Raw genomic sequence first — 13,036 nt, 5'->3', positions numbered from 1 at the left:
AAACATGTCCTTCTTTGCTGAACCGATTGGTTTGGCAACAAGTGCGTAACAAGTACGCAACACGAAAGGATCTATCAGCTTAATCACAAGCCATGGTGGTGATGCGGCGGCTCTACACGAATGCCATGAATAAACGCGTAATACATAATATTGAGGTGTATCTATGCTGCTTGATCGTGTGGTATCTTTGGGAGCGTTCTTCCTGTTTCCGTTGTCTCTCACATGACAATCACCTCCGGCGACTCGCTGCCGTCGAGCAGGGCCGCACGGCCAAGCGCTGCGGTGGCCGCCACCGCTGCCGGTGTCTTTGCTGTTGTCACGTTGGCTACTTTGCATGTCTTGGCCGTGCCGGCCGTCACTTTTGTGACTCTCGTCGTCTTCGTAATCTTCGTAGCCTTGGTGGCTGCTGTTGCAGCCATCGCTTCGGCTGCCTTGCCCTTGGCTTTGGTTGTGGCTGTGGTGGTGGTGACCACCTTGGCTGCCTTTGTCTTCCGTACTGTGGCCGTGGCCTCGACGCTGCCGGACAGGTCGTCCAGGTCTGTGACGGGGGCCGCGGCGTCTGCCGCTTTTCTGGCTTGTACCGCCTGTCCTGCTTGTCCTGCTTTGGCAACCTTGTCGGCCGCGGCCGCCGCCTTATCGGCCGCCTTTTCTTGTCGCCGCTTCGCCTTGACCAGCTTCTCAACCTCCTTGGGACCCCGCAGCCGCAGCGTCAGCTCCTTCATCATGTCGCCCCAGACGACAGGACCGCCGCAGTCGGGGCAGTGGCCGCGGACAGGGACGAGGGGGTGCCGGTCAAGATCGGGATTGCCCAGGGCCTGCGACGGTGTTGCTGACGCGTCCGCTTCCTCCTGCAAGAGGTGCCCACTCCAGCAGCGCAGGTGCCCGACGGCCTCGCACGCTGCGTTGGGACAGACGGCATAGAGTCCCCGTCCCGCGGGCAGCGCGCCGTGGCACACGGCGCAGTCGCCCTCGCGCTCAAAGGTGAAAATGTCCTGGGCCTTGTCGACGTAGTCGCGCATGGGCCCGTAGTCGAGCGGCAGGGCATGGATGCCCCAGGGTGGTCCGATCTCCGCGGCATCAGCGACATCAGTCGCGCTGTCGGCGGTCGCGTTGCCAAACAGCATATCCGGTGTTGGCTGGAAATCGGTCAACACCTCCACCTCGCGCACGTCGTCGCCCAGCGGCTGGCTGGCACTCGTCTGCGACCTGCTGTATTTGCTCCAGGCCGCGTGCACCTCGGGCACAAACATGTGCAGCCGCAGAGGCCAGCGGGAAAAACTGGGCACCCGCAGCAGCAGGTGCAGGTTTGCTAGAATGGAGTGCATGCTCGCCGGCGGGCGTTTGGGGTGGCCGTTGCGCTTCGTCTGCCGGGCAACAGAGAGGCGCGACTCGGCGGGGATGTGCAGCGACAGGTGCGGGTTGGTCAGGGCCCACTCGAACTTGAGCGCGGCGACGGCGCCGGGGAAGCCAGACACGAGGCCGACCATTTCCCAGGGCCGCAGGCTGGGGCGCGCAGTGCGGGCGGCGCCGCCCTTGATGGCGCCGTTGTGCTGCTTGAGGCGGCGCGGCGGGTCGGTGGTGGAGCCGATGTAGAGGGAGGCATGGCGCATGGTCGAGCGGAGGATGTAGACGGTGTAGAGGGCCGGGATGGGCCGGGAGGAGACGGTGGACGTCATTGTGAGGGGTGAGGAGAGGAGGAGGGGGGGAGGAGAGACGAGGGGGGGAGGGAAGAGAGAGGTTGGACGAGGAGGCGTGAATCGCCGCGTGCGGTTATGAGTTGGTCATTGGATTTCTGTCCGGTGGCGGCTTATGGACGCTGTCGAATGGGTGAGCAGAGGGACTGCATGTCTGTCGACGTGGGTAGGAGGTGGCCAAGTCGAACGGGCGAACGTTTTGTCAAAGGTTGAGTTGAGGCTCAAGTGCAGTGCCACCTGGTCGCGGTAAAGGGACTGACATTGGCGCGTGTTTACGCGGGGTCGCGCTATTGCTGGAGCGACGACACGTGACTTGCACATGTCGTGAGAGTGCGCAATATTAAAGCATTTGTTTTACAGACAGAAATGAGGACAACGGACATTCGACGCGTAAAACACATATTTCTGTTAGATTTGAGAGGATTTGATCAACAGCGAAAGGCAAAGAGAATTGTCATGAAAACGACGGGCTTACGAGAAAGGAGGCTACGGCAGTGATTAGAAAGTATGAGGCTGTCAAGGATGCACTAAGCGAGACAACGGCAAGTCGTTCTGGCTGCACGACGGCTGCTCGGCAATCCCAAACTTGTTATTCACAGTCCAGTTAGAGTTATTGGGTATGAAGACACGTTTAATAGACTTGAATTTACGGCATTGGGATTGTATAGTAATGTCATTAATCTACGTAGATATGAAAGAGGACGTTGTGACGGCCGTCTCCTAACAGAGAAAAGAAAGAGAAGATATCCATGTAACCATTTTATGTACACCTCTACGCATACACACATATGCCGGGGATGTACACCCGCGTCATTCCAACAGCACTTTACTTGCGGAAGCGCTTGGCCTTGACGCGGAAGGGGTTGCCCTCGGGGAGCTCCTCAATGGTGGTGCGCGCCTTCTTGGTGATGAGGCCCTCAAAGGACGGCGACCACTCGACGCGGGGGTTGTAGGGCTCAAAGTCAAAGAGGTAGCCGAGGGTGCGCAGGATGGAGGTGGCCGAGTACGAGACGGTCTCGCCGGCGGCGTTCTTGCCGAGGCCCTCGACGTGGGCCTTCTTGACCCAGGGCGAGATCAAAAAGGTGGGCATGCGGCCGCCGAGGCGGTCAAAGTCAAAGGTGTAGTCCTGGCCGGAGGGCGTGGTGGCGGTGTAGCTGAGGTTGTCGGGCTTGGGGGCGAGGGACGGCGCGACGTGGTCGTGGAAGCCGCCGGTCTCGTCGTAGGTGATGATGAAGAGGGTCTCCTCCCACTGGGGGCCGGCGCGGAGGGCGTCGTAGACGTCCTTGATGAGGCCCTCGCCCAGCGACACGAGGCCCGTGGGGTGCATGGAGGTGGTGTCGACGCCGCAGCAGGACGGGTTGAGGATGCTAAAGCTGGTGAGGTTGCCGGCGGCGGCGTCGACGTAGAAGCGGTCGAGGTTGACGACGTTCTTGTCGAGGCCGGCGTCGTAGGTCCACTGGAACCACGAGGCCTCGGGGCCGGTGCCGCCCGCCGGGTCGTGGTAGTTGCGCCAGTCGTAGCCGTTCTCGGTCAGCGACTGGAAGATGGACCGCTCGTTGAAGCCCTTGGCCTTGAACTGCGCATCGTTCTTGCCGTGGCCAAAGGAGCTGCCCGCCACGAGGGCCAGGCGGTTGGGGTCGGTGGGCTGCCATGCATTCCGTTAGTGGGCACCGTCAGGTCGACAAGAAGAGTGCCGGGGGGAGGGGGAGAAGAAGACGTACACCGGGAATGGCCGAGTGCCAGTAGTTAAAGGTGACAAAGTTCTGCACCAGGGCCGTGAGCGTCGGGACCTGCGCCTCGGTGTAGTAGTTCATGACCTGCTCCGACAGCGTGGTGCTGTTGACCTTGGCGTCGTACAGGCGCAGCTGCTCGTGCACAAAGCCGTTCTGCTTGGGGACCAGCTTGCCCGACGCAATGTCGTCGTTGCTGGGGTTGAAGGTGCCGTAGAACTCAATGTTGTTGCCGTAGACGGCGTGGTCCGGGTCGTCAGCAATGGAGTCGTAGTCGCGGGCCGTAGTGCAGGCCTGGCCCAGCGCCGGGTTGGTCAGGTTGAGCGGGTTGCAGAAGGGGCCGTTGTGGTACGGGTTGTCGAGGCCGGGCAGCGTCTGGCCGCCCAGGATGTTGTCGAACGAGCGGTTCTCGAGCACCAGCAGCACCACGGCCTTGATGTGCTCCTTCATGTTCTTGACAGCCTCCGAGCCGTTCGGCTTGCAAGGCGTCGGGTGTTTGGCAGCCGCCACGGCCGCGAGGGCCAGCAGGCCCGTGAGAGAGTTGGTCAGCATCTTGATGTGCAAACGGCGGTTGCGAGAGTCTGTGGATGGGCGTGGTTGCTCGAGTGGCGATCGCAGACTCCCACCTGCGAGCGAGGCTCCGGGCCGTCACATATATACATTCAACGTCTGATCTTCACCATCTGGACGGGCTCCTACTTTCTGGAAGGGCGCTCGTCTGTGCATGTCCCGTGAGCGTTCCGTAAAACGGAGGTCGTACAACATGCAATAGCACGGAATGTTGGCTGCAGACGGGCGTGAGAAGTAATTTGCGAGTCGTAGGAGCAGGGAAGAGTGCCCACGTGGGAGGCAGATAAGCAACAAGTTCTCTCCAACGACCGTCGAGGTATTTACAACGTGCCACCCCATATGCCGATCCGATATGGAATTATCTTAGTGGCAGACTTGGCGATGCTGCCCTTGGATCGCCTTTTGCTGCGCTCTGCTCTCCTGCGTGATCGTTTCTTTGCTGTCTTTGCTGCCTGTGCCTTTTGCCGACTTTAAACTTTCCCCGTCGCCTCACCGACTGCCGAAAAAGGCATTGAGCGGCAGGGCCAGGGCCATCGGGGTGTAGGGCGTTGCGGTGTTCAGCCTGGCTAGTGCGACGTTATCCCACGCACGTCATAATCAAAGTGTGGATGGTGGGTCGACAGGTAGACGGATTAACCGGCAAAGGGGCGGAACCCGGATGAAGGGAAAACTGAAATACGCAGGATGCAGTATGAAGTACGATGCATTTTAAAGTTGTCCAGAGGTGGGCCGTTGATCAGAAAAGGACCGAGGGCATTTTGTATTCTATCTCGTCTGGAGAAGTGGATGCTCTGAAAGAAACAAGAACCCATCTCTTTGCACGGTCCTTTCCAGGGTCGTTTTGGAAATCGATGCGATGGACGAGTGGACTGGACGAGTTGGTGGCCCTCTCGCGTTAGCGCCAGGGGCAGACACACCTCTTCTTCAGAAGAATCAGGTCCAGGCGAATCAGATGCCTCGGGACTCTTGGCTTACATGGCGCACAGAACACCTCCCAAGCAACCCAAGATTCCCGGCCCGGTCCCGGTGCATTCGTATTGGACTGCCGCATTCTTAAGGGTGCACGTCTCTCCGGCAGTCCTTTTTCAGTACGTTTAAGCTTTTTCGTGGCCAGTGTGGCTTGTTCTCTTTGTTCGCGATTGGCTGCCACAAGAACGCCCTCCTGTGATGTTGTAAAAGCAGTGAGCCTCGGCAGGCAGGTTGGGGCGATTTCGACGACGCCGTCGCTGGAGAACTGGAACTACAGAGTTCTTGGCTATTCCATCGTCCTTGACGCTCTTTTCCAACCCCTGGGTCTAAGGCAGTTGACTGAAATGATCGCCAAGACTAAATGGAACAGAGTTACGACAGGAAAGCGACATTTACTTTCGCACACCTCGAGCAAACTGTGGGCGAAATCTTGTTCGATGACAACACAGGCATTCTGATTCGCCCCAATGAAACCTGGTCCTGGTAATTTACGTGGAATACCACGCTCCACGGCAGGCATCTTTCCCACTTTGTCTCCTTTTCATGACCGACGTCGACAACAGCCATCGTTATGTCTTACGACGTACATGCACTCTTAGCCCAATGCGAGCCTTATGCGAGTAGAAATTGAAGCGAAATTGGCGATCGCTGCAAACATAAATCCCTCCCACGCGGACGGGACGCATGGGCTGTCGACTAACAGCGCTCTCTTTTTACACGTGCTCCTCCTCCAGCCTTACCAACCCTGTCCATCTTGCCAACGGTGTCAACGGCACCAACGTTATCATCCTTGGCACACCCCGCAGGCATCGCTTGCCGCTTTCCGAGACCACGGCGCTCTTTGTGACCGTCGTGATGCCGACTATTTTGTCGACTGGTGTTTAGCGTATGCAAGTGCCTTGCACGTGGTGAGATTCTTCACCACTCCCAAAAAGGAAAAAAAAGCAACGATGTAAAATGCAAAGACTCCTCCCTGTTAGAAGAAAGCCAGGGCCGTTGTCGGTCGTTCATACCATACCCGCTCGCTTCGCATGTCGGGCATTCTAGTGATTCTATCCTTGCCTCTCCACACCCGTTGACGGATACCTCCAAGCAGCCAACATGTATCAACAGCAGCAGCAGCCTGCTTCTCTGTCTCCGCTCGCCTGGACGTCGTCCATCTCGCCGGCCGCACCTGCGGAGTCTCAGCCCCAGCCGCGTGACGCGCGCCACAGAGTCATTCATAGTGCTGACAGCGCTGACAGCACCGTCGGCCGCCGCGACGGCAACTATGTCGGCACAAAAGTGCAGAGGCACGCGCCCCGTTGGTATCTGCCAACGGCCCGCCGGTTCCGGGCCGACTTTACGCTCGGGTTCTCCGATGGCTTGACGGTGCCCTTTGCCATGACGGCTGGCCTCTCGTCACTGGGCCAGACAGACACGGTGATTTATGCCGGCATGGCGGAGCTCACGGCGGGATGCATCAGCATGGGCATCGGCGGGTACCTGTCGGCACGGCAGGCATCGACGCCACGTGCGAGCGAGAAGCAGGGCGAAGCCGACGACACCGACACCGACGCCGACATGGCCACAGTGGCCACTCGCTACATTGCACCGCTCGGTCTGCCGGCCCATCTGCGCGACATGGTGCTGGCCCACGTCGTGGAGCATCCGGAGTCGGCCGAAGCCATCTTGGTCAAGAAGGGCGATGGACATGCAGACGACGGTGACGATGACGACGACGACTACGACTACGACTACGTCTGGCCCGTTGCCTCTGGGCTGTCCGTGGCCCTTGGCTACCTGGTGGGCGGCTTGATTCCGCTGGGGCCTTACTTTTTTGTCAGGCAAGTCGGCGACGGCCTGCGGTGGAGCATTGGTGTTTGCATCGTTGCCCTCTTTCTGTTTGGCTTCGTCCAGGACGTCGCGCGGGACAGGGCCGCAGAGACGGCGAAGGCGATGGCCACAGGGTCCACGCGGCGCCTGTGGAAGAGTATTGGAGAAGGAGTCCAGATGGTCGTTTTAGGCGGCATCGCAGCCTCGGCAGCTGTGCTGTGTGTGCGTTTGTTTGACGACGCGAGTTCATAAATGCTTGGCATAGCGTTTGTATTTATAGTTGCGAGAAATAGACACTTGTTTCTGTGACAAAGTGTATATAACTTCGCAACGAATCCCGTCCCGTTGTTTCCAGTATGAACCCACGTGCCACTGCCTATGCTTAAAGAATGTACATGGAATCGAGACTCCTGTCTCCCTTCATGCCATTTGACGTGCTTCCTTCCGATAGGAGTTTCTTCTTCTTCATGTTTCTGCGCTTGAGCAGATACCAGCTGGCGGTGTAGAGGAACCCAGCCACACACGTCAAGCCGGCAGAGACGGCATTGCCTTGCACATATCGAGGCGCTTGTGTGCTCGGATACAGCTGCGAGGATACCATGGACGAGATGTCGGCCATCGTATACACCAACGGCATGGAAATGGCCCGTTTGGAATCGGGCGAAAAGGTATTGGTCGCCCAGGTGACAGCGAGGGTGGAGATGGGGTAGAGACCTATGCAAGGAGAGGGATTAGTTGTGCAATAGTAGGTTGACGTGGCTTTGGTTGTGCTTACCGATGACGAGAATAAACATTCCCGCGTAGCCAGCTCCAGGAGCTGCCGTTCCAACACAAATCAGGTAACCGACGGCCACCGGCACACAGCAGCCAATAATAAAGAAGCCTCGTGATTTGAGCTTATCGGAAAAGTAGACCTGGGTCAATAAAGAGATGGCGCCAAGAACATAGACGGGGATGGTCATGTAGTTTGCCTGAAGGGACGTATATCTAATCAGTCAGTAAGGGGTACAATACGCAGCACAAGTCACATGGCTTAGTTTCTTACCCGAGTCCGTTGATGATCGACGGCAGGAAGACGCCAAAGCCGTTGATGGCGACGGAGGACGTGAAGAACGCCGTGCCCAAGAGGTAGACAAACGGATCCTTGAGCGATTCCTTGGCCCACGTCCAATCGAACTTTGCCTCGCCTCGGAGAAGGTAGTCTCGCTTCCTCTTCATGCGCATCGCCTCTTTTTCGTCGTCACTGAGATACCATGCCGTTTCGGCCGAGTCCGGGATAAATATCCAGCCGATGCCACCAATGACCATGGTCACGCAGAATTCAACAATGAAAAGCCATCGCCAGGCCGCCAGGCCACGTCGCGCGCCCATCGACTGAATACTGTACGCGAAAAGGCCACCAAATGCACCAGAAATGCACTGGGCGAGGTTGGTGGTCATGATGCGCTTGCCGGCTTGTTCTTGGGGGTAGATGGTCGAGTACACAAAGGCAAAACCAGGCGACAGCCCGCCTTCGCAGGCGCACAGAATCATGCGGACAGCGATGGCTTGCCCGTATGTGTGGATAAAGGCCGTGCCAAGCGTGCAGATGCTCCACAGCAGAAAGGCAGTGCCGAGCGCTTTCCTCGCACCAAAGCGCCGGACCACCAGCGTCCACGGAAGCTCACCGGCAAAGCTGCAGAAACTGGACAGCGTTTGGATGTTGTTAAACTGGTTGCCCACGAGGCCCAAGTCCTCTTTGAAGCCGAAGATCACAGCATTTCCCACCTAGACGATGGTCAGTGATTACGAAAGACTTTCCTTTCCCCAAGGCTCTGCTTACATTGTTTCGGTCCAAAGCGGACAAGACGATGAAGATGAGGGACACTGGGACGAGGTATGTGTCGAATTTCCGTCGAGCGGATGCTTCTTTTTCGGGATCAACATAGACAACCGGGGTGGCATCGTCGCTTCGAATATCGACAACGGCCTCGGTGTCGACGGTGGCGGTCTTTTTGTCGTCCATTTTCAAGTTCACCTAAAGTAGCAGCAGTGTATACTGGCTGCAAGTGCAAGGGAGCTTCATTTGTTGTCTGGAAATTGACAACAACGTCGTCCTTTTGTACTTATACATCATGACCCAGAACTCATATTGCTAGTTGCACATATGTACGAAAAAAAGTGAATTGTACGGTTGTATGTTACATAACGGCTCCCATTACTACGGTCCTCATTTTTGGATGTAAGAGATTGTATAGCCAAGGACCGTCGTCGGGTAAAGCCGAAGATATCGTATCGATAGATAAGTGCATGTCACTATACCCAAGTCAGTTTACTTTCGACTCGATACACATCTTTATCGGATAGCGTTGCCCACTTCCATTGGCTAGCTACTGTGCATGTAAGTCGCCTTGATCGGCTTTATCCAAAAAGTAAAACGATTCGTACTCAACAACATCTCATATGAGCGATGAAACGGTGCAGGGTGCCATATCTCGACATTCACAAAGACATGTTGTACAAAATACCGCGGCCTCTGTTTAGTTCCGAGGCGGATTCTTTAGTAGTCATGACGATTAGGAGCATCGAGAGTGAAGTCGACGTCCATACAGTCCACACGTGCTCGTCGTCCGCTCGAATTCCTACCTTGTCTCGACCGCCGCAGGGCAACACGGGCCACCCAAAACACACCGTCGTCAAACCACAACAAACGGGCCATGTTATTAAGGCCGTTGGTGGCGTGGTCTAGTGGCACACAGGGAACGTCGTCGCGCAGGCTCGCGGCCAGCCGGCAGAGCGCGGGCCAGTCTGTCTGCCGCATGGCAATGTCCACGGACGCGGGGTGGTCATACTCTTGCTCTTTCCGGTTAAGAGACACTGACACTGTGCTACTGGTGTTCGACAACGACATGGCGGTAGGAGGAGCGTCACGTTTTGCTGTTGATTTGGGAGAGAGCAAAAACACTCGTATAAAACCGTGTGTCGGGACCTGTCAGAATAGGCAGCCTCAAAAGTGGGTTACAATGTAGTTCCCCGCTTCACCTCAGCCTTGCACGCAAAGGCTGAGCATTCGGTGTAAGCGCTCGGCATTTCGTATCTGCGAGAAGATGTTCAGCTGCAGTTTCATCAGGCCGAAGAGCTACAGTAATTTTACCGGTAAGTTGGACTGTAGATGGGAGGAGACGATGGTACTTTGGAACTCGATGGCTTTTGCATGCTTTGGTTCGTTTGTGACAGCTTGCGTGCATTGGGCATATTTTATGAAGACGTAATCCAACGTATGATGCATGACAAGAGTATATAATAAATTAAATAAAAAACTGAATACGTCCTCTTTTCCTCGTCTTCTCTCCCCACCTACTTCTCGACCTCGCTGTTGGCGGGCTCGATGACGTACGTCTTGAACCGGCGGGCGGGCACGTTGCGCGCAAACAGAATGTCCAGCTCCTCGTAGGAGCGGCCCTTGGTCTCGGGCACACGCAGCCACGCCCACACGAGGCACAGCGTGGCCAGGCCGCCGTAGAAGAAGCCGAGCTTGCCCTGCATGTTGGCCTCGCCGGGGTTGATCATGTAGGGGATGGCGACGGTCATGACGATGCCGAGCACGCCCTGGGCCATGGTGGCGACGGCGATGGTCTTGGAGCGGACGCGCGTGGCGGAGCACTCGGACAGCAGCACGAAGCAGATGGGGCCGACGGTGAGGTCGTAGATGCCGTTCCAGACGATCATGAGCACGGACTCGGCCCAGATGGCGCCGGAGGGCCGGCCGGGGACGCAGTCGAGGATGCCAATGACGAACTGGAGGACGGCGAGGACGGCGAGGCCGTACACATAAATGGTGCGGCGGCCGACGTGGACCATGGCGTACCAGGAAAGCAGGGTGCCGACGAAGCCGACGGCCAGGAAGCCGACGGCCATGTTGAAGGCCTCGGCGTCGGGCAGGCCGGCCTGCTCAAAGAAGTAGGTGCCGTAGTTGATGAGGTAGATGCCGCTGAGGACCTGCGTGCAGTAGACGCCCATGGACACCTCGGTCTGGCGCCAGTTTTCGCGCTTGAAGCAGTCGAGGTACGTGCTGCCGAGCTCGAGCTCGAGCTCGAGGCGGTCCGTGTGCACGATGAACGCGAGGGCCGCGTCGAGGTCGACCTGCGGCGCCGACAGCCGCGCGAGCGACGCGCGCGCGGCGTCCAGGTCGTTGCGGCGGACCAGCCACCACGGGCTCTCCGGCACAAAGGCCAGGCCGGGCAGCAGAATGGCGATCCACACCCACTGGATGGCAAAGGGCAGCGAGTACGCCCAGTGCGTCGCCAGCGACGAGGTGCCGTTGGTGACGCCGTTGCCGAGCAGCTGGCCCATGACAAAGCAGAGGTTGACAAACGACGTCATGTGGCCGCGCAGTGCTGTCGGGCACACCTCCGAGGCGTAGGCCGGCGCGATGACGACGTACATGCCCAGGACGATGCCGCCCAGCAGCTCGCCGACCAGCAGCACGTTCAGCGACCGCGCAAAGAACTGGATGAAGATGAGGCCGGCCGTCAGGACGACGCAGGCCGCAAAGGTCTTTTTGCGGCCGTACCACTCCATCGGGTACGCGGCCCAGATGGCGCCGACGACCTGGCCCACGGGGTTGCCCATGCTGAGGCCGGTTTGCCATGCGGCAGCTAAGAGGTTAGGCTTGGTAAGATCGATAGGAGACGGGGCCGGTATTCGAGATTGAACGTACATATGACATACTGTTCTGTTAGCTGCATTCACGCGACTCATCCGACGTCATGCCCGCATTCTCGTACGTGACTCACCTCGCCATTGCTGAGCTCGCCAAAGTCATTGGTAAACTGCTTCATTGCGTACAGGTTGCCCAGCAGCTGCGGGTCAAAGGCAAGCATGATGACGCCAATCGACACGTACGCCGACCACGCCACGGCCTTGGCGTGCAGCCGCAGTGCCGCGCGGAACGGCAGATGGGCATCGTGGGGCGCATTGGCATCAAGAACATGGCCGGCGGCCGTGTCCACGGGCGTGTCCACGGGCGTGTCGATGGCCGTGGCCGCGACGGCGGCACCGTCCATCTTTGTGTCAGTCATGGTGCGTTATCGCCGACTGTGGATGCAGGGAATAGAAGATGGCGTCCGAGACGGCAGAAAAGGAAAATGAAAAGATGAGAAGGGAGGGAGGGCCAGACAGGCAGGGACAATAAGATCGCCATCCCACAAGCCTTTATATCAAACGAGCAAGGAAGAAGGATGACTGCACGCGACCGCAGTACATGCGACCAACCGACTCCAGGTTTGGAACGGACTTACTGATTAGACTGGGAGGTAAAGTCGGGGTCGACCCACTTGGCTTCGTTCTGTTGTGGAGGTGTTGTAGATACCGGCAAAGAAGACCGGTTTCACCGGATTGCCGAGCAGAGGATTCGTAGTCTCCACGATCCTTGTCCGTGGATGTTGCTCAGCTTCGACCCCACCCCCAGATTACCAAGGCGCAGATACCGTTGCGAGAGACGATCTGGGGACGCCGGTAGGCTTTGCCGAGGTTGGGCGAGCGGTCGACGACGGTTATGGAGTTGTCGTGTCCGACATGAAAAATAAACACACCGATGGAAAGGGTATTAAAAGTTATACAGGCGGCCGGCGACTGGATCGTAGAAGTTGTCCAGAAATGTCATGTCTTGGTAGAACATCTTCGTTCAGACGGCATTGGACCTGCAGACACTTATAAGGTCAGATTGTCTACGTGGCGGACATTGCCGGAGCGTGGCTCTGGACGCTCGCGAGACTTGGCTTGATAGATGAAGCGGAAATAGTGTAAAGTTCAGATACGATGCCACCGAGTAACCAAGCGCTGCAACATGGGCCACATTGACGACCATAGAGACCTTTTCTTTTCTATTTCTTTGTCTGACGTGATCAGTGAATCGGAACCTCGAATATCGGAAACTCACAGGTCGAGCTACTACACACACATGCTCTGCAGATCAGTCGGTAGTTCTAAGCTCCTCGTAGTAGTGGGGAAGTAGAGCCCGCGAAGGACCGTTGTAGCGGCATGGTCGCATCGCCGACGACACCGGTAACGTTGTCTTTCCCGAGGCTCGTGATGGATGTGATGGAGTGCAATGCAGATCGTCCAGGATCGCGCATACATGCAAATGCAGCCCGGCAAACCCGCCGGTGATGGCCGGCAGGTGACGCAAGATCCACTTCGATCTTCACACCACAAACGGCAAAAGACGGCGAAGCGGCCAAGAGCGGCTGCAGTTGCGTATTACTTCTTTGGGATATC

At 57.5% G+C, this 13,036-nt stretch overlaps 6 protein-coding genes across 6 annotated transcripts; 1 reads left to right on the top strand and 5 right to left on the bottom strand.

Annotated features, from left to right (window-relative positions):
* Nucleotides 1–218: 218 nt before the first annotated feature.
* On the bottom strand, nt 219–1,676 carry SPSK_09188 (structure-specific endonuclease subunit SLX1; the record flags this gene model as incomplete). Its single annotated transcript, XM_016735765.1, has 1 exon — nt 219–1,676. One exon carries the CDS (start codon nt 1,674–1,676, stop codon nt 219–221), a length of 1,458 nt encoding a protein of 485 aa, XP_016587697.1.
* Nucleotides 1,677–2,520: 844 nt separating this feature from the next.
* SPSK_09193 (phospholipase C) lies at nt 2,521–3,976 on the bottom strand (the record flags this gene model as incomplete). The annotated part of the gene is made up of 2 exons (XM_016735770.1): nt 2,521–3,339; nt 3,416–3,976. 2 exons carry the CDS (start codon nt 3,974–3,976, stop codon nt 2,521–2,523), a joined length of 1,380 nt encoding a protein of 459 aa, XP_016587696.1.
* Nucleotides 3,977–6,064: 2,088 nt separating this feature from the next.
* SPSK_09596 (vacuolar iron transporter Ccc1) lies at nt 6,065–7,030 on the top strand (the record flags this gene model as incomplete). Its single annotated transcript, XM_016736168.1, has 1 exon — nt 6,065–7,030. One exon carries the CDS (start codon nt 6,065–6,067, stop codon nt 7,028–7,030), a length of 966 nt encoding a protein of 321 aa, XP_016587695.1.
* Nucleotides 7,031–7,160: 130 nt separating this feature from the next.
* On the bottom strand, nt 7,161–8,783 carry SPSK_09068 (putative nicotinic acid plasma membrane transporter (putative); the record flags this gene model as incomplete). Its single annotated transcript, XM_016735648.1, has 4 exons — nt 7,161–7,492; nt 7,554–7,765; nt 7,824–8,545; nt 8,601–8,783. The coding sequence occupies 4 exons, from the start codon at nt 8,781–8,783 to the stop codon at nt 7,161–7,163; spliced, it is 1,449 nt and encodes a 482-aa protein (XP_016587694.1).
* A 534-nt stretch (nt 8,784–9,317) lies between these two features.
* SPSK_10059 (uncharacterized protein) lies at nt 9,318–9,668 on the bottom strand (the record flags this gene model as incomplete). Its single annotated transcript, XM_016736618.1, has 1 exon — nt 9,318–9,668. One exon carries the CDS (start codon nt 9,666–9,668, stop codon nt 9,318–9,320), a length of 351 nt encoding a protein of 116 aa, XP_016587693.1.
* A 446-nt stretch (nt 9,669–10,114) lies between these two features.
* Nucleotides 10,115–11,838, bottom strand: SPSK_08976 (Sugar transporter family protein; the record flags this gene model as incomplete). The annotated part of the gene is made up of 2 exons (XM_016735558.1): nt 10,115–11,428; nt 11,554–11,838. 2 exons carry the CDS (start codon nt 11,836–11,838, stop codon nt 10,115–10,117), a joined length of 1,599 nt encoding a protein of 532 aa, XP_016587692.1.
* Nucleotides 11,839–13,036: the final 1,198 nt, after the last annotated feature.

Source organism: Sporothrix schenckii (genome assembly GCF_000961545.1).
Source record: "Sporothrix schenckii 1099-18 chromosome Unknown Cont44, whole genome shotgun sequence".
Taxonomy (NCBI): Eukaryota; Fungi; Ascomycota; class Sordariomycetes; order Ophiostomatales; family Ophiostomataceae; genus Sporothrix; species Sporothrix schenckii.
Note: the sequence above shows the minus strand (reverse complement) of the source record. Positions and strands in the feature narration are given on the sequence as shown.